The 26556-nt window shown below is 35.3% G+C and overlaps 1 protein-coding gene across 2 annotated transcripts; it reads right to left on the reverse strand.

The window, feature by feature from the left end:
- Positions 1-2362: 2362 nt before the first annotated feature.
- On the reverse strand, positions 2363-26310 carry gad3 (glutamate decarboxylase 3). Of its 2 annotated transcripts, none has more exons than XM_073910245.1 (15): positions 26253-26310; positions 24332-24483; positions 23285-23527; positions 22901-22991; positions 18395-18507; positions 18039-18276; positions 17818-17897; positions 17673-17727; positions 15158-15274; positions 14969-15033; positions 11994-12072; positions 8855-9004; positions 7830-7937; positions 7580-7669; positions 2363-4379 (listed from the first exon to the last, which is right to left on the reverse strand). In XM_073910245.1, the coding sequence occupies exons 8-15, from the start codon at positions 17718-17720 to the stop codon at positions 4206-4208; spliced, it is 831 nt and encodes a 276-aa protein (XP_073766346.1). In that variant the 5' UTR covers positions 17721-17727; positions 17818-17897; positions 18039-18276; positions 18395-18507; positions 22901-22991; positions 23285-23527; positions 24332-24483; positions 26253-26310; the 3' UTR covers positions 2363-4205. The 2 variants fall into 2 exon arrangements, with proteins under 2 accessions (XP_073766346.1, NP_001083039.2); NM_001089570.2 differs by having other exon boundaries at positions 3693-4379; positions 18161-18276; positions 26253-26307.
- Positions 26311-26556: the final 246 nt, after the last annotated feature.

Here is a 26556-nt window from a genome sequence, read left to right on the forward strand (position 1 = left end):
ACCTTACAACAGAAATGTATTTCTGGAAACCGAGTTTGCACCATCCTACGTCACAGATCACCGTATTCAGAACACTGTCCAGCCAGGCACCAACACCCTGCCAGGCCCCAGCATAAACTCTATCCTGCCAGGTCCCAGCATGAACTCTACCATGCCATGCCCCAGCACCAACTCTGCCCTTAATCAGACAGGGCATCAATTTGTTTGTATGTTAAACAGATGTTAAGCTATGCAAATTATCTTCAGTTATCATAGATCTATGAGCAAGCCAGAGAACATTTGAGTTTTTTCAAACCCTCTTGGTATGATTGTTTATATTTCAAGTTTTGCTTTGAATTAAAAAATTTAAATCAATAATCAATTATTAATAAAGCAGTTGTGTTCTTATTTTCAGATAATCTAGTGTGACAACTTACTTGCCGATGGGGCAAATTTTCACAAGTGTACATTCTCCATTCAACAGTCCCGTAATGAGATAAGATATGAAAATTTAATGAATACAAAATATGCGCCTGAGACTTCCTTCTTTCATTAGGAATGTCATTTATTATATTGTGATGTAGTGCTCCGTAGAAGTTAGAAAGTATGAAAAGTGTGACAACTTACCCCACTCTCCCCTATTTATTTGGAATTAATTAACAAAAAAGTTCAACAATGAAGCTTCTAGTCCAGTTCAGAGAGAGAATAAATTAGGACTCACTTGATATATATTTACTTCTTTGGAAAGTAATGCAAATGTAATCATTTTCTTGCTCGTTGGAGCCAATCAGAATACTACAATCATTTGATCATGTGATTTCCTGTACTGATGTAACACCATAATTAGGCAACATCAAGTGCATGCTTTGAATCATAATTATATTTAAAAAGTCAATATTTTGAAACTATGACATTTTAAGACATAAGATGTCACAATTATGACTTACGAAGAGATATATAAAAAGTAAAAACATTCTTCATAAGATTCAATGGACATAATTATGACTTTTTTAGATTAAATTTTGTTGTTTTATCTCATAATAATGTTTTTATTTTTTATTTCAATGTGTGTGTGTATGTGTATATATATATATATATATATATATATATATATATATATATATATATATATATATATATATATATAAATATATATATATATATATATATATATATATATATATATATATATATATATATATATATATATATATATATATATATTATATACTGTTTTTTAAACAGTTTAGTCATAATTCTTTCTCAAAATATCTAGAATAAAACATAAAGAAGCCACCATCCAGGCTGAAAACCAGTCTAATTTAAAAGTCAACATTATGACCAAAAGCTTGATGAAAAGATATTTAAGGAAGAAAAAGGTTAAAAAAAATTGCAGTATAAAAACGCTTTATGACATTGGAATAAAAGGTAATATGAAAACTCATATTTCAGCCAAAGAGGATTTTTTTTTTTTTTTTTTTTTTACAAAACTTGAATATAAAAATGACAGTTCAGTGTATCACACACTCCATAAATAAGAACAAAGTCAAAATACAGCTTAATATTTAATGCCATCGTTATGAAATTGATCAAATGTAAATATGCAATAATTATATTATGTCATATGCATGACAGCAAACCATTTTTCAATGGAATATTTGTTTTTATATGGAATAAAAAAAGAAACTCGTAAAGATTTAACGATTTAACATGAAGGAGAGTAAATGAGGTAATTTTCATATTTGGTTGAACCCTTAAATAAATGAACCCACAATTATCAAAGCCGGATCTGTTACGGCAACAGGAGCAGGAAACAAATGGCCATTAAAATGCTCGAGAAGAAGACAGGTGTGCGGTGTTTTGCGTGTTTTTCCACGTACTCTTGGCATGTTTAGTTTTAGAGCTCTACCCCAAAAACGGCAAAAGAGCACACCTCATTTACCTCAACCTGCATCTGTCAACTTCACAGAAGTGCTGCGTTTGCTGACATCAGGCCGCACTGTACATGATTGATACTGTTGTCCACGGGCCACGGCTCGCTTTCTTCTCCAACTTTAGTAAATCACCTATCCTTTAACAGGCCATTAACACACAACACTGACAACAATCCATCTTTACAGTCACACAGCTCACAAATCCTCCGCGCAAGGATCTTGTCACCTGCCTTCGAAATTTATATTTGGGGAAATAACGGGGCAAAAAAATAAATAAAAAATAAATCAATTTAAAAAAATGTCAGAAGCAAGACTCAAGATAAAGTGGGTATAAATAAATAAATAAATAAAAATCAGGTTTGAACGATTTCCAGTCATAAATGTCATTTGTGGACTAGAGGACAAATTAATCCCAGCAAGCAGGTCGTGCGGGAAAGAAAATTCAGAGGGACCTGCATGATATATGGTTTTATTACCAATGGAGCTTGAACAGCAGCAGGTGGTATACAAATAAACACATAAATAAATGTTTTAAATCACGTTTACATTATAAACAAGTACGTTTACATTATAAACAAGTACGTATACATTATTTCACAAGTACGTTAGCACTGTCACCTCACAGTTAGAAGATCGCTGGTTCGAGTCCCGGCTGGATCAATTGGCATTTCTCCGTGTTTGCATGGGTTTCCTCTGGTTGCTCCGGTTTCCCCACAGTCCAAAGACATGCTGTAATATAGGCGACTAAAGTATTGGCTAGTATGTGTGTGAATGCGTGCGTACGTGTGTTTTCCAGCACTGGGTTGCAGCTGAAAGGGGACTGTGTAAAACGTTCTGGATAAGCTGGTGGTTAATTCTGCTGTGGCGACCCCTGATGAATAAAGGGACAAGCCAAAGGAAAATTAATGTGTTGTAATGTGATGTGTTGTACAAAGAGTAAATCGTTAAAAACAACGAGTATTATAAATAACATAAAATATATAAATATTTTATACAGAAATCAGGTATCAATGTTTTAGATTTTCATTAAAATTCAGTGCATCATTTAGTCTGCAATAGGCCTTGTTTTGTGAAATATCTTCAATAGAAAATAAATGAAAATTAAATGTAACTTAAAAATGTTACTTCATATTAATCTTATTTAGGCCTATTCTAAAATTCAGTTTTGTCTGTCACTAATCATTTAATTATTACATAAATTCTGCTTTAAGGTAATGTAAATCAAATCTAAGTCTATATTTATATACCACTTTCCCTACTTATTTATAGGGGTGTCATTTATTTATTTATTTATTTTTTTTAATATTCAAACAAATTTATCATGAAAGCTTCATCCGTTAACAATCCTGCCAGCAGGAGGCGCTAGTAGACTGCAAAACAAACGGGCTAATCGACAAGTTTAGCAAGACATGAGTGAGTGCACTTTTTCCCCTCAAAAGTCACTCAGTCAGTGCTTCTAGATTAAAACCAGGTGCAATTTAGTCACGTATCGAGTGGATGCTTCATCTTAAAAGTGTATGTCAGTTTAAAGAAAATCAGTGATCATTTATTCCTTTTGGTGAGTGTGGCTTTACCTTATGCCTTTCAAATCTGATTGAAAATTTAGTTCAGATGTTCATCAGTCAAACGGTATGTTAGTAAAAGAGATCACGTACAGCACACTGTTTACTGAGATGAAGTCTAAATTATTAATAATGGCTAATATAAAGATAAACTAAGAAAAGAGATGGGTCATTTCATGTCAGCTCAGCCAGGAGTTAGATATTGGCTAAGAATTGTAATTATTATCATATTTATTCAGGTGAAAGAAAGCACATATGAATGTCATGGATGTATATTTACAGAGGTCAAAATGGGAATGTTCACCTGAAATTTATACAGGCGGAAAAATTGACTTTAGAAAGATGGTGTCATACTTATTATACATGGACATTGGCAGATGTATTAATAAAATGTGCTAGTTTTTGATGCATCATGTCAATGGAGACACTTCAAAAATGTTGAATATTCCCCCCATAAGCTTTTATGCCAATAACTTAAGTATGAAAAATATCTCTACATTTAGATTTTTTTCAGTTATAAACAAACTTTGGCTTTGCTATATATATTTTCACTGCTCAGGTTTGTCTTTTTCTAGAGTTATCTGGTCTCATTAATAAATTGTAAAATGTTAATGCTACACTCTTATTATGCAATAACAACTGGCATCAGCCTTAAATAAATAAATATTTTTCTAACATACATTAACTTTCACACATAAAAAGAGTGATTTTTTAAAAGAAATGTGTCTTCCTAGAGTTCACAGCCCAGACGGACGATTTCATCCAGCAGGAAGTCGACGTCTTCCCTCTGTGTCGCTGGGTTGGAGAAAACGCAACGGAAGAAATTCACTTTGTCTTCCAAAGGCTGATAGCCAATCATGGTGAATCCTTCCTCCATCATCTTTGTCTTGATCTTCGGAGCCACCTGTGGGAATTCATAAGGTCAGTGTGTAAACTACAAGCAGATAACAGAAGCAGGTTTGTGAATCCCTAGGGCTGTGTTCACACTCTGCAGTTTTGGATGTCTAAAAAAAGAACTCTGGTGTGATTGCTCTGTTAGTGCAGTTTGTTTGACCAAGTGTGAACACTGCCATTTGAACACTGTTGAAGTATACTGAGACTGATTGAAATGTTTGATTAAAAAAATAAATGCTACACATTTCAAAGACTTAACAAAACATGGCATGATGTCAGAAGATATGACCATAAAAGGACAAAATTCTCAAGCATACCTGTTTTTTCCTCATTATAGTGACAGTGTTCCCAATTACAGTTCAAAACGGACTTTACAAATGTGTTTGCTCACAGACAAATTAATTCCTTTTGGTGTTTTGACTCCTTTGTGTGGTTTATTTATAAACTAATTTTGAGAGGATCACATGCTTATGATTGACCACAGCTGGTCCTGCGTCAGCTAACACATGATGCACCAATCAGATAAATCCTGATTCACTATAAATTACCAGTTTCTCACCTCAAAAATCTTCGTCTTGAAGAATCCCCCCTTCCACCCCACTCCTCCTCTCTTTTCCTAGATAAGATGACACGGCGGCCCAGTGGTTAGCACTGTTACCTCACAGCAAATGTCACCGGTTCAGCTGACGTTTCTGTTTCTGACAAATATACATGCTCTCCCTGTGCTCGTGTGGGTTTCCCCTGGGTTCCCTGGTTTCCTCCCGCCATCCAAAGACAAACAACATAAGTGAATTGACTAATCCAAACTGGCACCATAGATGAACTCGTAGTCAACCGTACTATATCTTTCTTAGCAATTCCTAACTCGTCATTATCCATAACAAGCAGGGGAGTTCTCCAGACCTACCTGAGCTCAAGCTCCCCTCTCTCCCTTCAAACAGGAGGGAGCCCCGGGCTCGAGCATCTTCTGAGCTCAGGGTTCTCTCCTGCATGCCAAACACACTTTATTATCAATCATTAGCTAAGTGGGAACTCTTAAAAATCATTTATGCTCTGCACAATTTTACAACTGAAAAAAAATAACATTATGTACAGTACACGTTTAGCCCACGACACAGCAGATGCTCTTCAGTTAGTTCTATTGTAAACCAATATATCCAAACAAGATAGCACACATGGTTTCATAACAGTTCATAAAATGTGTAATGTGATAGTTCAGCTAACAATGGAAACTCTGTCATCATTTGCTTACCCTTGTTTCAAACATTTATGAGTTTCTTTCTTCTGTTAAACACAAAACTACATTTTGATTAATGCTGTTAACCTGTAAACATTGACTTAGTATTTGTTTTTCTCATCGTCAGAATATCTTCTTCTGTGTTTAGCAGAATTAAAAAAAATCATCATAAACATTTGAAACCAGTGAAGGAAGAGTAAAAAAAAAAGGTCCCTGAAATATTTGCTCCTGAGTGAAAGTTGTCGAAACCAGACTTTTAAAACGTTTATTGTCAGAACATGACAAATGTGTTAATCAGAAAAACATTTCACAAGTTTGAAGTTTGCAGGAGCAAAATAAATGTATAGAATGTGGAATTTGTCTACGTCTGCTCTAGTGTTCTTTGTGGACTCTTCAAATAACTTACATGTACATGCCCAGAATTGGACCCATACCTTCATACCATAAAATGTTTTCATTACCAGAGCTGCTATTTGGATGCATATGAACTGCTGATGCAGCTTCTTCACTGTTATGCAGTTTTGTTCCACACTCCCATTAAACCTTTTTTTTCTAAAATGTAGAGTGTAACTTGAACATTCTGAGCACTATAATTGTTTTTTTAATGTTTTGAAAAATGCTCATTGGCTGAAATGTAAATTAGACACAATACCACTTCATTACTTCATATTTGCCCTCAGCTTGTTTTGTCTTGAATACAGTCATGTATATTTTCATGAAAATTTACCAGAGTCCATTTGGAAGTGGTCCCACTTTTACAGGGGTATTGCTAGATGTGATACAGCTATGACAGGAAGTTAACAAAAATTATTTCATTAATTCATTCATTTTCCTTCGGCTTAGTCCCTTTATTAATTAGGGGTCGCCAAAGCTGAATGAACCATCAGCTTATCCAGCATATGATTTACACAGCGGATGCCTTTACAGCTGCAACCCAGTACCAACAAGAACTATTTATATCAATTAAATTTCAATGTATTTTATTAACGTCTACTTTAACCCTAAACCCAATCCTCACATGTAAAAAAGTAATTCTACACAGTATTATTCATATTATTTTTTAAAATACCCATTCAATTGTATTTTATTCATTCATTCATTTTCTTGTCGGCTTAGTCCCTTTATTAGTCCGTGGTCGCCACAGTGGAATGAACCGCCAAATCATCCAGCAAGTTTTTACTCAGCGGATGCCCTTCCAGCTGCAACCCATCTCTGGGAAATATCCACACACTCATTCAAAAACACACGCACACTCATACACTACGGACAATTTAGCCTACCCAATTTACCTGTACTGCATGTTTTTGGACTGTGCGGGAAACCGGAGCACCCGGAGGAAACCCACGCGAACACAGGGAGAACATACAAACTCCACACAGAAACGCCAACTAAGCCGAGGCTTGAACCAGCGACCTTTTTGCTGTGAGGTGAACATGCTACCCACTCCGCCACTGCGTATATATATATATATAACCCCAATTTTATTTTATAATTTTGTAATTGTATTTTTTTATTTCTGCCAATATCCCAACCCTAAACCCAACAAAATATTAATTATTGTTGTATAGTGTCACAAATATTATGCTTTATTAATTGAGTATCTGCAGCTGTATCTTATCTAGACTTTAACCTTGCCAGCATCATTCATTCATTCATTCATTCATTTTCTTTTCGGCTTAGTCCCTTTATTAACCTGGGGTTGCCACAGTGGAATGAACCGTCAACTTATCCAGCATATGTTTTACGCAGCAGATGCCCTTCCAGCTGCAACCCATCACTTGGAAACATCCATACACACTCATTAACAAACATATGAGGTAAACCAGAGAACTCAGAGAAAACCCACACAAACAGGGATAGAATCTTGGCAGCATTTGCACTTTAAATTAACCACACTATTTATCACACAAAACATAGAACACACTTCCTGAATGTAGCAACTAAGAAAAAAAAAGCTTTATTTCTTGACTCACCATATGAAGTTCTTTCTCTCGCTCTGGGCCTAGAGGAATGTTTTGCACTCGTTTGGGGAGATACCAAAAGCACACATTACTGTGTTCAGGCTGAAAAAATGGAGGAAATCTTTAAACTTTGTCAAGAAATGTGCAGTTAGCAGGTACACAGATTCACCATGGCAATTCACCATGACCTCTAACAACTGTTCAAATCATTCAGCAATTTCCATCTTAATAGGCTGAAAGTGCACAGGAACACGCCACTTACTTTTCCCTTGAAGACGAGCTGAAAATCTGTTCTTCTCTTCAGCTTGTAGTAAAGATACTCTGCATTCTCCAGGCAGTGGTTGACCTGTGATTCAAAACCCTCGGAGCCCTAAAAAGAATTTATTCAACATCTTTTTTTTTTTTACTATAAGAAAAGAAAAATGTCTTTGGGGGTTGTTCTTCAATGTGCTGTTTTTTCCACAAACTGAACAGATGCCTTAGTAATGCATTGCAGGGCCTTTGGATATTTTGGCAAAAATGCAAAAAAGAAATAAACAGATAATTCAACAGGTAAATCTTGATGTAAACAGATAAATGAACATTGCACGGCAATTCATAACTTTTTGATTTATTGGCTAAGTCATATGAATTTGTATGATGTCATTTGTACAATTTTGTACAAATTGCTTATCAATAATGACAGTTGGGTTTAGGGTAATTTTTTATTTATTTTTTTATTCATTAATTTTTAAAAATAATTTTAAAAAATATTCTGTTCATCAAGGCGGCATTTATTAAATGTAAAAAAATCAATTAATTGAACAAAAAATTTTAAATTGTCAAATAATTATTTATTAAACATTGATTTATTACTTTTTGTGTCAAATTGTTACTCCAGTCGTTATTGCTTTTATTACTATTACCATTAATAAGAATTATATTAATAGTATTATTAAAATTATTATTATAAATAATAATAATAATTAATATTAGAGTAATTTCTGAAGAATCATGTGACTCTAAAGACCGAAGTAATGAAGCTAAAAAAATTTATCATTCAAATCACTGGGATAAGTTATTAAATAAAATTAGAAACTACTTTTGAACAGTTATTTTATAGTGCAATAACATTTCACAATTGTACAATTTATACTGTATTTATGATTAAATAAATGCAGCCTTGGTGAGCAGGAGAAGCTGATTTTAAAATATTTAAAAATCCTACTGATCCCCAAACGTTTGACTGGTAGTTCATTTACTCTCTATATATGTACTGTACATATGTATGAAGGTCACTGTGGTTACCTTCGCCTTCCACATGAGCCACAGTTTAAAGATATCCACGTGTCGTCCGCACTGAATGCTTTTGTCCCCAGTGTCGTAGGACACTTCGTAGTGCTTGTCAGGTTGGAAGAGATATTCGGCACACAGCTGATTACACTGCTGCAGGAGGCCCTGAGAACAGCGCATATAACCATGGTTTTCAATAACTCCTCAGGCATCAATGACTGTTTGCAGTCTGTTGTGAAAGTGAACAAGTCCCTATATTGTCCTTAGCTGTCAAGTTGTAATGTTCATGACAAAGCCTTTGGATCCCTGGGTTTTCTGATTGTATTGCAAGCTGTGAATTCTGCAAGCTTGTGTTCTGATATTCATATTTATCAAAACTGAGAGACTCGACTGCAACTATCCTGAATGACTGACTGAGGTAAAACACATATAGTCGAGGAAGGATTTGTCCTTTGGATCACAGTTATTTGAGTAAATTATTTATTTTTGTTTTCACCCAACAAGTAAACTACAAATAAAGTTTCCCAAAAGGGTGTTTTCAAGTAATGCCATGTAAGACATTGTTATCTAAAAAACCTTTCGGTTAACATGTCCTAGGAGAAAGATTTTTTACTTGTAAATGAAAATGCTAAAATCTAAAGACATTAAAATCTACAGTAATGAGTCATAAGATCAAATGATAAGTCCATTCGAAATTAAATGTTGTATGTTCTCAGTAAGAGCCAATTGGCATTATTAGCATCTTAAAAGGAACATCTAAGTAATAACCACTTAGCCACTAACCTTACTACCATAGCAACCACCTACAACCAGCTGTAATGGCATGGTAACCACCTGCAACAGCCTAGCAACTGCCAAACCTCTAGCAAGCTATCTAGCAACCATATTGACAACAACCCATAATATCCCAACAACCAAATAGTAACTGTCTATCAACCATTGTTGACAACCTAACAACCAAACAGTAGGCCTAAGCACATGCAACAAGACAGTCCTCGCTGCAGCTCTCTGCTTGATGACGTAGTTGACCAGGTCCACTACGTAGTTGACGTTCGCCTACACCTCCCCCTACCCTAAACCCAACCGTCACAGTAGCATGGACGCTACCTTAGTGGGCGGTACAATGTCCACTATGGGCGTATTCACATTATGTACAGATGCCTTGAACTGGGCCAAAGCACGCTTGTCCCCCCTCCCGTCTTCCCCGACGGCCTTCACTCACATTACAATCAGGCCTGGGCATGCTTACTTCATCGATGCTTTGTACAGTAAGGATGATTAATTAATCCATATCAAACAGTCCCTTAAAAGTCATGACTCGCTTTCAGTTTTGGTCTTAGGCGCGTTTTGCACTCACACACAAATATATCGCGCCAAAGCCCAACCTCCCAACACAAAGCACACTTCTTCCCACCGGGCCAGGGCCGGCCAAGTGAACTGTGCCTGAGCCCGATTCAGCGCATTTACACTTCTCAAACGATCCGGGAAATGGGCCTAGGCACGTTACGAATAGCATAGTGTGAGTAGGCCCTATGTAGTTGACGATCGCCTATACCTCCCCCTACCCTAAACCCAATCGCCACAGTAGCATGGGCGCTACCTTAGTGGGCGTTAAAAGGTCCACTAAATAGTTGACGATTGCCTACACCCCCCTTACCCTAAATCCAACCGTCACAGTAGCATGGGTGCTATGTTGGTGTGCAGTAGAAAGTCCACTATGTAGTTTAAGATCGCCCACACCTCCCCCTACACTAAACCCAACAATCAGAGTACCATGGGTGCTACCGTAGTGGGCAGTACAAGGACAATCGCTTACACCTCCCCCTAACATGCTACCTTAGTGGGTGGTACAAGGACGATTGCCTACACCTCCTCTACCCTAAACCCAACCATCACAGTAGTATGGGCGCTACCTTAGTGGGTGGTACAAGAACAACTGCCTACACTTTCCTTTACCCTAAACCCAATCGTCACAGTAGTATGGGCGCTACCTTAGTGGGTGGTACAAGGACAATCGCCTACACTTTCCCCAACCCTAAACCCAACCATTACAGTAGCATGGGCGCTACCTTAGTGGGTGGTACAAGGACAACAGCCTACACTTTCCTTTACCCTAAACCCAACTGTCACAGTAGCATGGGCGCTACCTTAGCGGGCGGTAAAAGGTCCACTACATAGTTGACAATCGCCTACACCTCCCCTACTCTAAACCCAACTGTCACAGTTGCATGGGGGCTACCTTAGTGGACGGTACAAGATCCGCTAAATAGTTGACAATCGCCTACACCTCCCTCTACCCTAAACCAAACCATCACAGTAGCAATGGGCATTACCTTAGTGGGTGGTACATGGTCTGCACTTAGTTGATGATCGCCTACATCTTCAAGCTGCAAACTGCAGCGAGGCCATCTTGCGCGCAACAGCCTAACATCATACCAGAAATCAGTAGATCACCATAGCACCATAGCTACAGCTTAGCAACCACATAGAAAACCCTGAAAAGTACCTTTCAATCACATATAACACCCTAACAACCACATAGCCCTACAATACTTTAGATCTAATTATAGAAACTTTTAAAAAGTCATCATTTCACATATACACTTGGAATGAAATGGTTTGTGTTGTTAATAAATATTTCTTCATCTTTAGTAATAATTATTCATAACATTATGAAATGCATTACAGTGTGCATCAGCTTTAAATAAATCATTAATATTTTTTTTCCATTAATGTTTCTCATAAAGGTACTGATGAGAGTAAACATTTCTGCTGGTTGATTTACTGACAATATGCAAATTAAAGAATACGGAAACAAGCACTGATCAGTAGACACAGCATCTAATTTACATAATGACCAATGTAGTCTACCAAGAGCAGTACAAATTCCGAATAATATGCTTCAGATGATGACTTAAGGTATTTAAAATAAATGAACACAAATGTAGAAAATTGCTCTTCCTGTACCACCTCGGTGGTCTCTATGTTCCAAATAAAATCCACATTTTTTCATCACTAATTTTTCACTGCATGCCTTAAGTAAATCCTAGTAGCAGTTTTTAATGCCAAAAACTGTTATGAATGGCCTTAAGTGTGACTAAATCTTTATTTATTGAGCTTAACATTACATATTAAACTGTCCAGCCCAGCTCACCTTCCTCTTGACTAGAATGGTGGAGCATTGCAGTGGAACGCCCATCATCTTGTGTGGGTTCCAGGTCACAGAATGGGCTCTGGATGAAAGCATATGAACAGCAGGATGTCAGCAGTTAGACGTGGAATTAATTCCATCAATTTTAAGTCCATTGTATTAAGTTAAAAATGTATAATGCTTTTCGGGGTGAAAGTGGAGGTAGAATCCATTAGACTGAAACTGTTACACGATAGATGTATCCTAGGAGCAGTGCCGTAATTGCAGGTTCTGACCAACAATCAGTTCAAAGGAAATGAGAGTAAGAAAGTTTCTAGTCTGACGAGGGTTGAGTGGGTTACACATTTTAACACTGTCTCACAGAGTAAATGTCAACGTGCTTTTACCACACTCCTTTTGCAGCTAAAATTGTAGAGAAATTACTTGAATTATCCTGGAGAACGCCAAATGTAATGGCATCGAAGGCTGCACTTTGTGTTGATTAAAAGAAAATGAAATAAAGCATCCAGAGAATCGACTGCTGACATTTCAGATAGATAGAGCAGCCTATGCAACAAGATTTAAAAGCAACTGATGATTCCAACTGGTTAATAAAATAGTAGCGTAAGAAATATGAACAAGCAAAAATAAATGGCATGTTCGGTAAATACATATTAAGTAAACCTTCATAGTACCGGGCTAGACTAGAAAGGTAGAAAGTTAATAGAAAGCTAGCATATGGAATATGAACATGAAGTTATAACAAAATGACAAATACTGTACAGATACTAAAGAGTTTGTTTGCCTTTTATTATGCAGATACTTTCTTTATTGTTGTTCCATGACAGACAATTTGCAAAAGTCTTTTAATCCATTTTATAATTACATTTTTATTTGGAGCTGGACATTGATTATGTGGGGTGACCACATTGTTTTACTGGAACAATCCTCTTGTCATGTTCCCGGTTTCCCTGTGTGTCCTCTGTTATGTGCTTTTGGATTCTTTTATGTTTTTGTCTTGCCCCACTGTTTATGTTTAGTCATTGTGCTGTCTGTGTCACACCCTTGTTAATGCATATAGTTACCCATGTTCTTTGCTCCAGTTGCTAGGATAACATTTTTTCAGATAAAACAAAGGTGCCTTAACCACGATGTAGACACAATTACATAATAACTTTTACATAACGGTGTATGTGCATCAAAGAATAGTGTTATTTTGTTTTTACAGTTCATTTGGTAACAAAAACAAGCTTGTTATGATGCAAACCAAACCAAATCCACCACATTGTAAAACATCTTAAATGTTGTTTTGGTCATTCTGCCTCAGCCAAATCTGTCATCAAAGTGGTTCAGTATTATTATTATCTCCCAAACTGTTTTGAGTGTGCTCCCAAGTAGCCTCTAAAAGCCATTGCACATTCATTGCTTTTCGTCTTTTCGGCACAAGTCATTTATTAGATAAGAAAAAAGGTACACAGTGCTTTTTTTGTTTGTGTTTTGATATTTGCCACCATTTCATCAAGAAATAATCACTTTGTTCTGAAAACAATGCTTTATTTTCAGATGTTTTATGCAAAATTGAAGTTTTGTTCATAAATCAAATTTTTGGATTGAAATTTAGTTGTTCACATGTTTATTTATGCACATTTTAAAAATGTATGTGCAGTCTTGGATTTTTAAGTATTTTTATACATTATTCCAAAATGTGCATAAAAATATGTGGTTGGAAACATGGCTGTCTCTGTCCCTTGTTAGGCTTGTGTATACACTGTAAGCCCTACTGTTTCAGTCAGTGTTACTAAGTAGGCATCCTTTGTCTAGCCCGGATTTGCTGTGTTTTTGTTCCTATTTTGGATTTTTTTTACTAACTACATGTGTGTCTTCACTTAGACTTTTCCTTGCCTGCACATTTACAATTACACCTTTGTTTGGGTGAACCCACATAATTGTATTTCTCAGATCCTCCCTCAGCAGAGGTACGTCATAATTTTGCCAACTATGACCCATTCCTGAATTAACATCTACTATACTGTACTGTACTGCACTATGCTCATTTTAAAGTGTCACCCACTGTATGTTAATCATGGAACATCATTTTTGTTCAAAATGTAATATATACCAGTTACCTACCCCTAAACCCAACCATAACTGTAAATTATTCCCAAAATCAGAGGGGAATAATAGTTCCCTAACTGTAAGCCTAAACTTAACAAATTGTAAATGTATCCCTTAATTCTGATTGGTTAACCGTAAGCCTAAACTTAACATAAATGGCAAACGTATCCCTTAATTCTGATTGGCTGACTGTAAGCCTAACCTTAGCATAAATGGTAAATATATCCCTTAATTCTGACTGGCTGATTGGAATGTTGTTCTAGGAACAACATAGATGCTAGTCCAGGAGTATGTCCTAGTGAAATCCGGTTGACGTCAGTAGACAACCAATGAATTCTCCAAATGTTTCAAACAGTAATGATATAACAAAGCCCAGTCACTAGTTTGAATTTGAGTGAAGTTTTTAAAGTCCTGACTTGTTTCAATAATTGGGAAACTCTAGCACTCATTTGTTACTGTCTAAGTGTCGAAGAACCAATGTGTGCTAAGTGTCGAAACATTTGGATGCTGCTTGTTGTTATTAAAAAAATTTCATTATAATGTATTGTCATTATAATGAGCATTGTAGCTCAAGGGATTTTACTGTTACTGTCATTCCTAGGCAAATAGCGAAAAATACATCACAAGTCTTCACACATTAGCTTACTTCCACATCACCAAATAAGATACACTGATATATAATAATATTTAAATTTCTTTTCCATTTCCCAGTGAACATCTGTGCATTTAACAGAGGCTTTTATCGAAATCAATTTGTGCTGAACTAAAGGTATACATTTGTATCTCCGCATGAATTCGCAGTGATTTAAACTCATGTTCTTGGCATTGTTTGCACCACTGAGCAACAGAAACAAATTATGGCATCAAAATGATTGAATAGTTACCTTTCAATTCCGTGCAGTTTCACGCGGTGTTTGTTGGATAGAAGCAAGCCTCCACCCCAAGCAGCCTTAAGAAGGTGAGAGGATTAAAACACATCTTCATTTTTACTACATTTAAATAAAAAAAAAATATATAAAATTGTAGTTCAATTACTATTTAAACTGTAGTTATTAATATAAAAATTGTAGTACATCTACGTGCATCCAGAGGCCATGGTGCTCACAAATATCTGCTATTTTATGCAAAGGGTCAAAGGCTCCATAGACTGTAGTTCCGGCGGTTGCGTTGACATAGAATGGGACGAGGCCCTATAAATGGAAACATCATGAGTACACCTGCAGATTAATCCAACAAAAGTGTTGTTATTTCAAGTTTTTTGGTATTGTGTAGAACAGGAGTGCAGGTGTGTTGAAAGAAGTTGGACTTCACCACAGATGTATTTATTTGAATGTTCTATTGAAGAAAAAAAAAGTCACCTACATCTTTGATGGCCTGTAGAGAAGTGAATAACTGCAATTTTTGTTTATTTTTAGGTGAGCTGTTGAAAAAACAGCACATGCTGGTTTTCTGGTTCTTCTCTAGTCATCATGGGCTGGTCAGAACCAGCAAGAACCAGCAAAACACTGGCCTAAAAACAAACCTTACCTGCATAGGCCCATGTTGTTGTTGTTTTGTTTTTTCTTTTAATATATCCACTTCTTGACAACAACAAATTATTAGCAAAATGATATACACTGTATTCAAAATGATTGAGTTCACACAGTTGATTTTTGAAAGAATTAAGTTAGCTTATTAATTTTTACAAATTTAAGTGGATTAAACGTAAAAGATTTAAGTTGTCCCCTAAAAAACTCATGAATTGTGTTGTTTCAGCCAGGGCTGCACAGTATATTGTATCAGCATCAATATTGCAATGTGTGAATCTGCAGTTGTCACATCATAGGATCACATAGTATGATTGACCGCAGCTGGTCCCTATCGGTAATCATTAGCTAGCCAATCGGATTATTCCAAATTGAACATAAATCAAATCAAATCCTGCCAAACTTTACTCCCTATCTTTGTTTTGGAAGAACCACCCCCACCCCCATCCACCCCTTCCTTCTCCCTCCTCCTCAATTCTAGGATCGAGTGACATGGCTGCTCAGTGGCTAGCACTGCTGCCTCACAGCACAAAGGTTGCTGATTCAATTCCTAGCTGGCCAGTCGCCATTTCTGTGCAGAGTTTACATGTTTCCTCCGTGTTTGTATGGGTTTCCCCCTGGTTTTTTCCCACAGTCTAAAGACATAAGACACAAGTGAGTTAAATAATAGTAACTGTCACAAGCACTTCAATATTGAGCTTCTCTAAGTGAATATGCACTGGTGTAGTTGGCGGTCTATTCCTATGGAGCTGTCTTTATTAATCAAGGAATAGGCCAAACGGGCGAGCTCTCAAGAGCTATCTGATCTCGTATCAATGCTCATTGACCAGGCAGGAGCCTTGGGCTCATCTATCTCAGAGCTCAAGGTTCTCTCCTAAGACAGATTGCCATACCTGCTTCTTGTAAATGGAAGATTTTCAATTGGATGTGTTTGTAAGACCAGTGACTGTGTAAGAATTAACCAAACTTAAATAAAGAGGTTTTAAAAGTATATAAACCAAAATAAATTAATTAAATAATGAAGACTATACAGTATTTTTTTATATATTATTATTGAATATCTGTGCCTCAACACTGTTAGATTCCACAGAAACATATTCAGTTGTATTGTATTTTATGCAGATTCTCCTCTACAAAATGATCCCAATCAATGTAAAATAATGAATTTGTTAAAAATAGAATTATATGTCATCTTGTGAAATTATATTCATATCGCAATATGTATCATAAACAATCTAAATATTGCAATGTAGGTATTGGATGTTGAAAAAAACATAACATTGCATTTTTTTTTATTCTGAGATCTGCAGTATATTGCGATATGAATACAATTTCACTAGATGAGTTGAACAACTATTTGAAAATAATTTATTATTTTAGATTGATTGGGATGATTCTGTAGGAGAGTCCATAAAATATAATAAACATCTCCGGTTTAAGATTTGTAAAAAATGTTATTTATTTAAGATTCTTATGCCTGAATGCTTAAAAAAAAAACAAAACAAAAAAAAAACATGCAAAGTAATAAATTCTAATCCAACATTCCATATACCTTGCAATGTGACTATTGCGAATAATAGCATTACAATATCGATGATGAAATAGTATTGTGCAGCCTAGTTTCAGCTTATTTTATATAGAAATTTTAAAAATAAAATTTTAGTTTTTAAGTAATTTGAACAAACAGCTCCATTTTCCCCCATAGTCCAAAGACATGCGGTACAGGTGAATTGGGTAGGCCGTAGTGTATGAGTGTGAATGATTGTGTATACTGTATGTGTTTCCCAGAGATGGAATGTAGCTGGAAGGGCATCCACTGCATAAAACATATGCTGGATAAGTTTATGGTTCATTCCGCTGTGGTGACCCTAGATTAATAAAGTGACTAAGCTAAAAAGAAAATGAATGAATGAGTATAAACAAACAGCAGACATTTTTTTTAAGTGTAAAGTGCTAAAATATGAAAGTCTGCATGTTATATTGGAGGTGTTATCCATAAACGGAGCTAATCAGAACTACAGAATAATTCAAATTTAGGTCACAACCAGCTCATTTGACCAACCTTCGACTTTGCTTCCTCAATGCTGGAGTTGAGTTCTGATGAGATCATCTTCCCCCTCACAGAGGGACACCAGAGAGTTTAGTTAATCTTGGTCAGCTGGATACACTGCAGATTATGATATTATTATTCCGTCCATCAGCCTTACCTTTCGTCACATCTGACGACTATCACATTTTCAGTGCCGATGCCGAGAACAGCCGCAGACTTCTTGATTGAATAATGACTCTAATAATGAAAGCAAATGTTAAACATGCACAGGAAACCAGCTGACCTTTTGTTTTACCGTAACAAGACATAAAATATTTGAATTAACAGCAGTTTATCAGGACTTTTAAAAAAACGGTGCTGTGACACGTAACGTCTGACCTCCAAATCAACGGGTCAGGAAGTAATGGCTGAAATGTGTTGTGCTATGTGTCTCATTGAGTAAGTTGGACTGTCACAGCACGCCTGCTGAGAGTGGAGGAAACAGTAATGAGATCATGTACGTGCGCGGAGGTGAACATCGCTAGGCGAGGGATCGCACACATCCCGTGGGTCTTCACTGCCGGAAAGAGATGAAACCTAGCCAACAACACACTGTAGAGATTGGACATGGAGCCTCCTGCGGAGGAAGCCATTAGTTTGTTAATGAAAAAACTAATGATGGAAATGTTCCAATGTTCATTTTTCAAAACACAAATAATAATGCTTCCTGTATTTTTGAGCTTTCAGCTTGTTACCAGGACAAAAGATGCCATCTCCATCTTCCTCTGGCCATCCAATAATTGTGTGCATTTTTCTGAGAACTACCTCCTCCATTAGGATGAAGACTGGGGATATTTCATAAGTAAACCTGTAAATGGAAAAAAAGAGAGAATGCAATAAATAATAAATCAATAAATAACAGGGGAGAGTGGAATCTAAAACACTTTTCTTGCTTTTAAGACAGAATGGGAATGGAAAGTAGTTTATTTCCTATAGGCGCATCTTATCTTATTGCAAACAAGTTATTCAAGGGCACATTCTACTTTTTAACCTTGTAGCTTTTTAATTAAAATGTAATGCATTACATTTCAATCATTGCTCCTTGCTTATTTTCTGTAAACACATCTACCTTCACCTGATCAACAAGCCAAGGATAGCAAGTCCTCTATATTTTCTTGTTTTCGTGTAACAGAATGGAAAAAAATATATATTTGTGACTATTCCTGAACTTATGATTATTTTAAAGAAATATATACCATATATACCTATATATATATATATATATATATATATATATATATATATATATATATATATATATATATATATATATATATATATATATACAGTTGAAGTCAGAATTATTAGCCCCCCTGTATTATTAGCGCCCTTGTTTATTTTTTTCCCCAATTTCTGTTTAATAGAGGGAAGATTGTTTCAGCACATTTCTAAACATAATAGTTTTAAAAACTTATTTCTAATAACTAATTTATTTTATCTTTGTCATGATGACAGTAAATAATATTTTGCTTGATATTTTTCAAGACACTTCTATGCAGCTTAAAGTGACATTAAAAGGCTTAACTAGGTTAATAAGGTGAACTAGGCAGGTTAGGGTAATTAGGCAAGTTATTGTATGATGATGGTTTGTTCTGTAGACTATCGAAAAGAAAATTAGCTTAAAGGGGCTAATAAATATGTCCCAAAAATGTTTTTAAAAAAATTAATAACTGCTTTTATTCTTGCCGAAATAAAACAAATAAGACTTTCTTTAGAAGAAAAAATATTATCCGACATAATGTGAAAATGTCAATGCTCTGTTAAACATCATTTGGGAAATATTTAAAAAATAAAATAAAAATGAAAAGGGGGCTAATAATTCTGACTTCAACTGTATATATATATATATATATATATATATATATATATATATATATATATATATATATATTCATCACAAGCTTTGATATTTAAAATGTCTGCTGAAAATATATAATATAATGTAATAAAACTCCATCAACATGCAAGAAAGGGAATGGCAATGGAACAAAATCAAATCATTTACAATTCACAGCCAATCAGAAGAGTATATGAACTGATCTCTTTCACTCTTTCTGCATTCTCAATGAATCAGTCTAAAATATAGCATACATATTATAAATTCATTTTCCTTTGGCTCAGTCCCTTTTTACATCAGGGGTCACCACAGCGTAATGAACCGCTAACTTACCCAGCATATCTTTTACACAGCGGATGCCATTTCAGCTGCAACCCAATACTGTGAACACTCATACACACTCATACACTGCGGACAATTTAGTTTATTTAATTCACCTGTACTGCATGTTGTTGGATTTTGGGGGAAACCGGAGCACACGGAGAAAACCCACGGGGTGAATATGCAAACTCCACACAGAAATGCCAACTGGCCCAGCCAGGGCTCAAACCAGCAGCCTTCATGCTGTGAGGTGACAGTGCTTTCCACTGAGCCACTATGTCGCACATACATACATATGAATCTATTTTAATACTATTATAAATCTGTAGCAGTGACTTTACTGCAATCTTTATCTTGTAATACACTGGTTTGTTTGCATAGAGTTCACAGCTAATGTTTGATCAATTTTCTAGATTTGCAGAAAATGGTCCATCATCATCTTCAGCGTGGTTGTATGGTCACACAATATGACATTCAGATTCATTAGACACTTTTAGCTTTTGATAAATCACATGTAATCAGTATCTGAGGTTATCATTGGCATAGTTTGTGTGTTGTTTATCTGGGGTTTACTTTGAAAAAAATCCTGTTCTGGAAAAATGGAATCTTCTGTCACTCAGTGCCAAAAACTCAATGTATGTGCCTTTGTATTGATGTTACTTTAATGTTGTTAGTAGACTGGAAGTTATTACTATCACAAATGATTTATGGTTTGTTAACATGATGTTGCATGAAAAAAAAAAATTAATTGCAGTAAATGATTAAAATCTTTTTTCGTCTTTCATGGAGGGTATGCTTATGACCGTGCGAAGGGAAGACCGGGGGTGGGCAGTAGGGGTGCCTATATGGTCACGCAAAGTGAAGAGGGAGTGTATAGAATAACTATAAAAGTTTTGGTGTCCTTTGGTGTGACACACCTTTTTTATTTGAAAATGTACAACAAGTCATAGGGGTAAACAAATATCAATCATTATTTAATTCATAGGTCACACCATTGGACATATTTAAGGTACAATTCAGTAAAAATGTAAATAAAAACAAAAAAAGAGTGAAAGAATTGATAAAGTTAGTGAAAATACTGCCTAGTTGTTAGCCTGTTTAATTGCTGAAGTTTGCCCTGCGCTCTTGCCATTTTTAAGAAACTTCTTTGGTGTGACTATCTTGTCAATGTTATTATTCAAAAAAGTAATGATTCGCAATCATCAAGTAATTGCTTCGTACTGATTTTACTTTTTCTTATTACATTTTTCGGGTGATTTAAAGACAGAAACGTTTAGGCACAATGCCTTCCTCAGTGTGTGCACAGCCTGTGTAATTGTCAATAAAATAACAACTAGGAGTTTAGTTGCATAAAGTTTATTAACTTGAGTCATGTGATATGCATCATTCCTTTATTCTGTTGCAAGAAATAACCGGCTCTTCTTCATTAAAAATAAATGTGATCACGTGACCTCAAAAATGTTCTGGGAATGTAAACAGAGCTTAGTTGCACCTGAAATGGGAAAAACTAAATCCAGGTTCACTGAAAATATGTAACTGGATGAATTTTTAGAAAACATTTCTTGCTCAAACCAAATGCACTTGCTGATGCACTAGAAAAACCCTCCTTTTATATGTGTGCCATGATGTTGAGTGACGTCTAGCGAGGAGACAGATCTTTAAAAGGATTTTAAAGTCCCTGTGAAATCAAAATTTACAATGTCTATTTTGCTAGTGCATATTGTTATTCTTAAGGTGAACAGTTAATGCTTTTCATTGATTTATCTAATTTTTTTTTCTGTTTTTGTGTTGGAGTGGAGCTCTTTTACTGATGTCAGTTTGACTGCTTAAGCCACAAAATCCTTACCACGCCGCTCTTACAAATATTTTGCAAAGGAATGATGCAAAATAAAGCCCCGCCCCCTACACAATGTAAGGGTTTATAATTTATATAATATTTTGAGAGGATCACATGTTTATGATTAACCCGCATTAGCATTAGCACATGATTCACCAATCAGTCGGTCCCTATAAATAACCAGAGTTTCATACCTCAGTTATACTTTCTTCAAAGAATGCCCCCTTCCACTTCCCTCTTTTTCTAGATAGGGCGGCATGGTGGCCCAGTCTTAGCACTATTGCCTCACAGCAAGAATGTATCTGGTTCAAGTCCTTACCAGGCCAGTCAACATTTCGTTGTGGAGTTTACATGTTCTCTCTGTGCTTGCGAACCGGTTCCCCGGTATCCTCCCACCATCCAAACACATGCGACATAAGTGAATTAACTTAACCAAATTGGCACAACAGATGCGCTCTTAGTCAGCTGTATATCTTTCTATGCAATTGTCTTAAGCCATAAACAGCAGAGAAGTTCTCGGGATCTACCTGAGCTCAAATCCCCTCTAGACCTGCAAACGGGAGGGAGACCAGAGCTCGAAGATCTTACAAGCTCAGGGCTCTCACCCAGGACAGCATGCCAATCATTAGCTGATTGTGAACTCTTGAAATTCCATGTCAGTTGGAAGTACACCAACTTACTGAAAGAGAACTCTCTGCAACTTTTGGTTCAGATGGACTTTAAAGAACATTTTGACACAAAAATGTGGTAAAAACTGAAATATTGTCATATATAATTATAAATTATGATTATTTAAAAAAAAATTAAATAACACCAAAACTATGAGATTTACACTTAAAATATGTTCTTGGCTTAATAAAACTTATAATTACAATTTAAATACAGTTGCTGTATTACAGTATATACAGCTCCAACCCATAGCTCTTGACAACCACATAATAGGTAATGTGTATAGGAGTAAATAGAGCTATAGAAATATATAATGCATAGTTCAAGGACAACAACAGCTCTTAGAATAACATCACGTGTTGTAATCTCCAAATTGCAGTAATTGCAAAATGGTGTAAATGCACTATTAGTGTAGTCTTCAGTGTCACATAATCTTTCTCAGATCAAAAACATAATACAACAGCCCCATGTTTTCCTTGTTATTTTCATCCATCAGTTTCAAAATAGGAATGCAAGTAAATGAAACTCATCTCTCACATGTTTGTATTTGCAGTGGATGTCAACCATTCTCCTGCCAGACCAACGATGTCAAGTCCAGTTGACAGTTGGTTAAAAAATCTTGGATGACCTGGCAACCATAAATCACAACATTAAAGGGCGTAGCTCACCTCGAAATGACAATTGACTCATTATTTATTGCCCTCAAGTGGTTCTAAATCTTTCTAAGTGTTTTTTTTTTATTCTGTTCAAGACAAAAGAAGCTATTTTGAAATATTTTGTTTTGTTCAACAGAATAATGAAACTTGTTAAACAACTTGAGGGTGATCAAATACTGAGTACATTTTCATTTATCACTTAATCTTTACGAGAAAATCTTTCACATAACACAACCATGACCTGTGCTAATTGGTGTCTTCTTACCTGTTTTGACGCCGTATTTCAGTGTGTCCCTGCAGTCCACCAGCAGCTGTTCCAGATTATCCGGCTGGTCAGGAAGCTCCAGGCTGAAGCCCTCCAGACCTTCATTGAGCTGGTGAGGATAGTGGAAATCCAAAACTTTTGTGCTGCGTTTCAGGGATTTACTGATGTAGGCCAGCAATATGTTTACAAGCTCCTGCAGGAAGTGCTTGGTTGCTTCCTCCCCGTCTTCAGCAGGGAGCAGATCTGAGCAAAACAAATTGCCTGTCATTCAAACAAATTACTTGAGATGCTAATAACATTTAGTCCCGCTGCAGTACATTAACATCAGGCTGTCAGTCCGTGTGTGGAAGTTATAGTTTAAATCATTTTATAAACAAATTAAAAAAAAAAATGCTGCTTGTTTAAAATGAGCTAAACAACACAATTCTGGAGATTTTTAAATTTAGTTTAACTTAATTGTTTTGTGTTTAATCCACTTAAATATGTTGCCCTACCTTAATGGGTTTGTGTCAGGACTACATGAATGAATTATGTGGAACCCTTCATTCTTTACAGTGTATCTACCAGTAAATCTGCGTCACTAATCCCTACAGCAGCTTGTATGCAGAGCTGCTGCAACACAGTTCTGTGGTGTCATTTGCATTGTGCATTTGAATGTGACCCAACTGAACTATAATATTTACTTTGTGGAAGTATTGTAGAATTATAAAAACCTTCATTTCATGAACGTTAATTTTAAATTAAATCAGTATTTTCTTTTTCACAAGGCAAATGCTTTCATTCTAAGCAGATTAAAGTGAAAGCCAATTCATTCCATTGGAACAATATTTGAATAGATTATTGAATGTCAAACCACACGGAACAAACCGCTATTGACAATATGTTTCAGTCAAGACATTCTTCACTTTTCGTATCAAACTGAAAAAAACAGAAAAACATCCGACAAGGCAGCTTTTCTTTTCAGAAATCATTCCAAGTGTCATTGTAATAGTGCATGGGGGAAGCTCAGACTTTTCAGCACCTTTTCATTCAGTGTATTTGCTGTACCTTTGCTGTGGATGCAGCTGAAGTCGTGAGTTACGCGCCCACTATCATATTTCAGGCCATCATCTGTGTTTTCTAAAGAGCTGGTGTCCTGTTTGCTCTTGTCTAAATGCCGCCTGTCAGCTTGTGTGAAATCCATAATGCTTTCTGGAGACCTGCACACACATCAACATGCAAGCTCAAACGCCTACAGTGGATTTTCTGGTTTATATTATACTAGTGTATTCATTCTTTTTGATTATTAGTTTTTGTTTAACCCACTCTTGCTGTCTGTGCAGCTGTGAAAATCAGTTTGTTTTTAATGAATGCATTATATGCATACACTATAAAATGAATGCATTATACTTTAGCTTAATAATGTTTTGATATAATTATTAATACTTTTAATTTTAATTTTATTATACTGAGTTAGTTTAAATCCACTTTAAGCTGAATAGAGGTGTCTTGAAAAAATATCTAGTCAAATATTATTTACTGTCATCATGGAAAAGATAGAATAAATCAGTAATTAGAAATGAGTTATTTAAATTATTATTTAGATGCAAAAACCGGTAAGGGTGTCTGAAATTCCATCAAAAATTAAAGTTTTTTTTTTTCTCAAATTCCTTTGTTTATGTTAAGATATTTCACTTTAAAGACCACAAAAAGGACTTATTATTTGCCATAAAAGTAATACTGAACCTACACACAGAAGCCAGATAAAAAAAAAAAATAAAAAAAAAATAACATTTCAAACGGCATTTAGAGTTTTTTTTTAAATCTGAACCCTTCATATATACACTACCGGTCATAAGTTTGGGGTCAGTAGGATTTTGAAATGTTTTGAAAAAAGCTCCTGCTCACCAAGGCTGCTTTTATTTAATCAAAAATACAGTTCAAGTTGTAAAAATGCAAAATGTTATTGCACAAATAAATAACTGTTTAAAAGTAGTTTAGAATTTAATAATTAATTCCAGTGATTTTAAAGATGATTTTTTAGCTTTATTACTCCAGTCTTCAGAGTCACATGATCCTTCAAAAATCACTCTATTATTATTATTATTATTATTATTATTATTATTATTATTATTATTATTATTATTGTTGTTATTAATTATGATTATAGTAAAAAAAGCAATAATGAATGTAGTAATAATTTTATTTGGAACTACAAACAATAAGTAATAAGCCAATATTTAATAAATAAATATTTAACAACTTAACATTCTTTATGTTTAATAAATGATGAACAGAGTCATTTTCTTAAAAATAAAAAATTTAAAAAACAAAACATCTTATTGTAAACTTTTGACCGGTAGTATATACAGTTTATGGAACTTTTGTTAATATACATAAGAGTCAAGGAAATTAGTTTTTCAATAAGAATGTATTTAACAGGGAGCAGTTGTGCTAGATGAAATCTCCAGTTTCATAACACATACCTGTACTCATCAAAAATATTTTACACTTATTTTTATTCCAGCTATATTTCAATGAACAAAAACAATTTCAACCATTTACCAGTCACCTTTAGACATTTCATGGACAACAAAGTACCTGCATGTAAATTATATAATAGTATAGTAGTAGATTGTTAACTTAAAGTTTGAGCTAGTATGGTCAAAAGATTGTCTATCACTAGATCATAAAAACAAAATGTTAACAGATAAGGCTACTTATACTCATCAGTGGAATGTCTAAAGGAAATGTCAAAATAATAGGTTACAGTATTGGGTTTTACAGTATTGGCACAACTTTAGAAACAAAATACATTATAATTAATACCTTATACACTTATTATACCACTTATAATACCAATCGCTGATTATGCAAACACAAAATCTGAATGAATTAGATATAGTAAGGTGTTTAAATTAAAAGCAGTGAATGACATTTAAACATGTTATAACGAATAACAACAAACAATGTAGTCGAAGTAGTTTACCTTGTCATTGAGGTATCCACTGTTAATAACTCTGTGCCAAATGGCTGAGAGTTGTAACAGTCCCAACCTCCACCCCAGGACTAAAAATCAACCAGCCGTCAGTCAAACTAGGTGTGGTCAAAACTCACAGCTTTCCATCCCAATTGAAGCACTTCTATTACATAAGAATGAAAACACCCTTTAGTATCATCACCGCTTTGCGCTCCGTTTCTTCTTTTGTTTCATTGATATGAATGGGCTTTTTTTCTACACAGCCTTGACATGGACAGATGCCTGAACATGAATTAATAATAAAACATGGACA

Source organism: Danio rerio, chromosome 2 (genome assembly GCF_049306965.1).
Source record: "Danio rerio strain Tuebingen ecotype United States chromosome 2, GRCz12tu, whole genome shotgun sequence".
Classification (NCBI taxonomy): Eukaryota; Metazoa; Chordata; class Actinopteri; order Cypriniformes; family Danionidae; genus Danio; species Danio rerio.

What these genes read in the sequence shown, in the direction of transcription:
- gad3 (NM_001089570.2), bottom strand. An exon ending in TCCACTGCAAATACAAACAT is followed by an intron (nt 18,508 to 22,900) that starts GTGAGAGATGAG and finishes TTCCATTTACAG; the next exon opens with GTTTACTTATGAAATATCCC. An exon ending in CCATTCTAGTCAAGAGGAAG is followed by an intron (nt 9,005 to 11,993) that starts GTGAGCTGGGCT and finishes CGCTGTTCTCAG; the next exon opens with GGCCTCCTGCAGCAGTGTAA.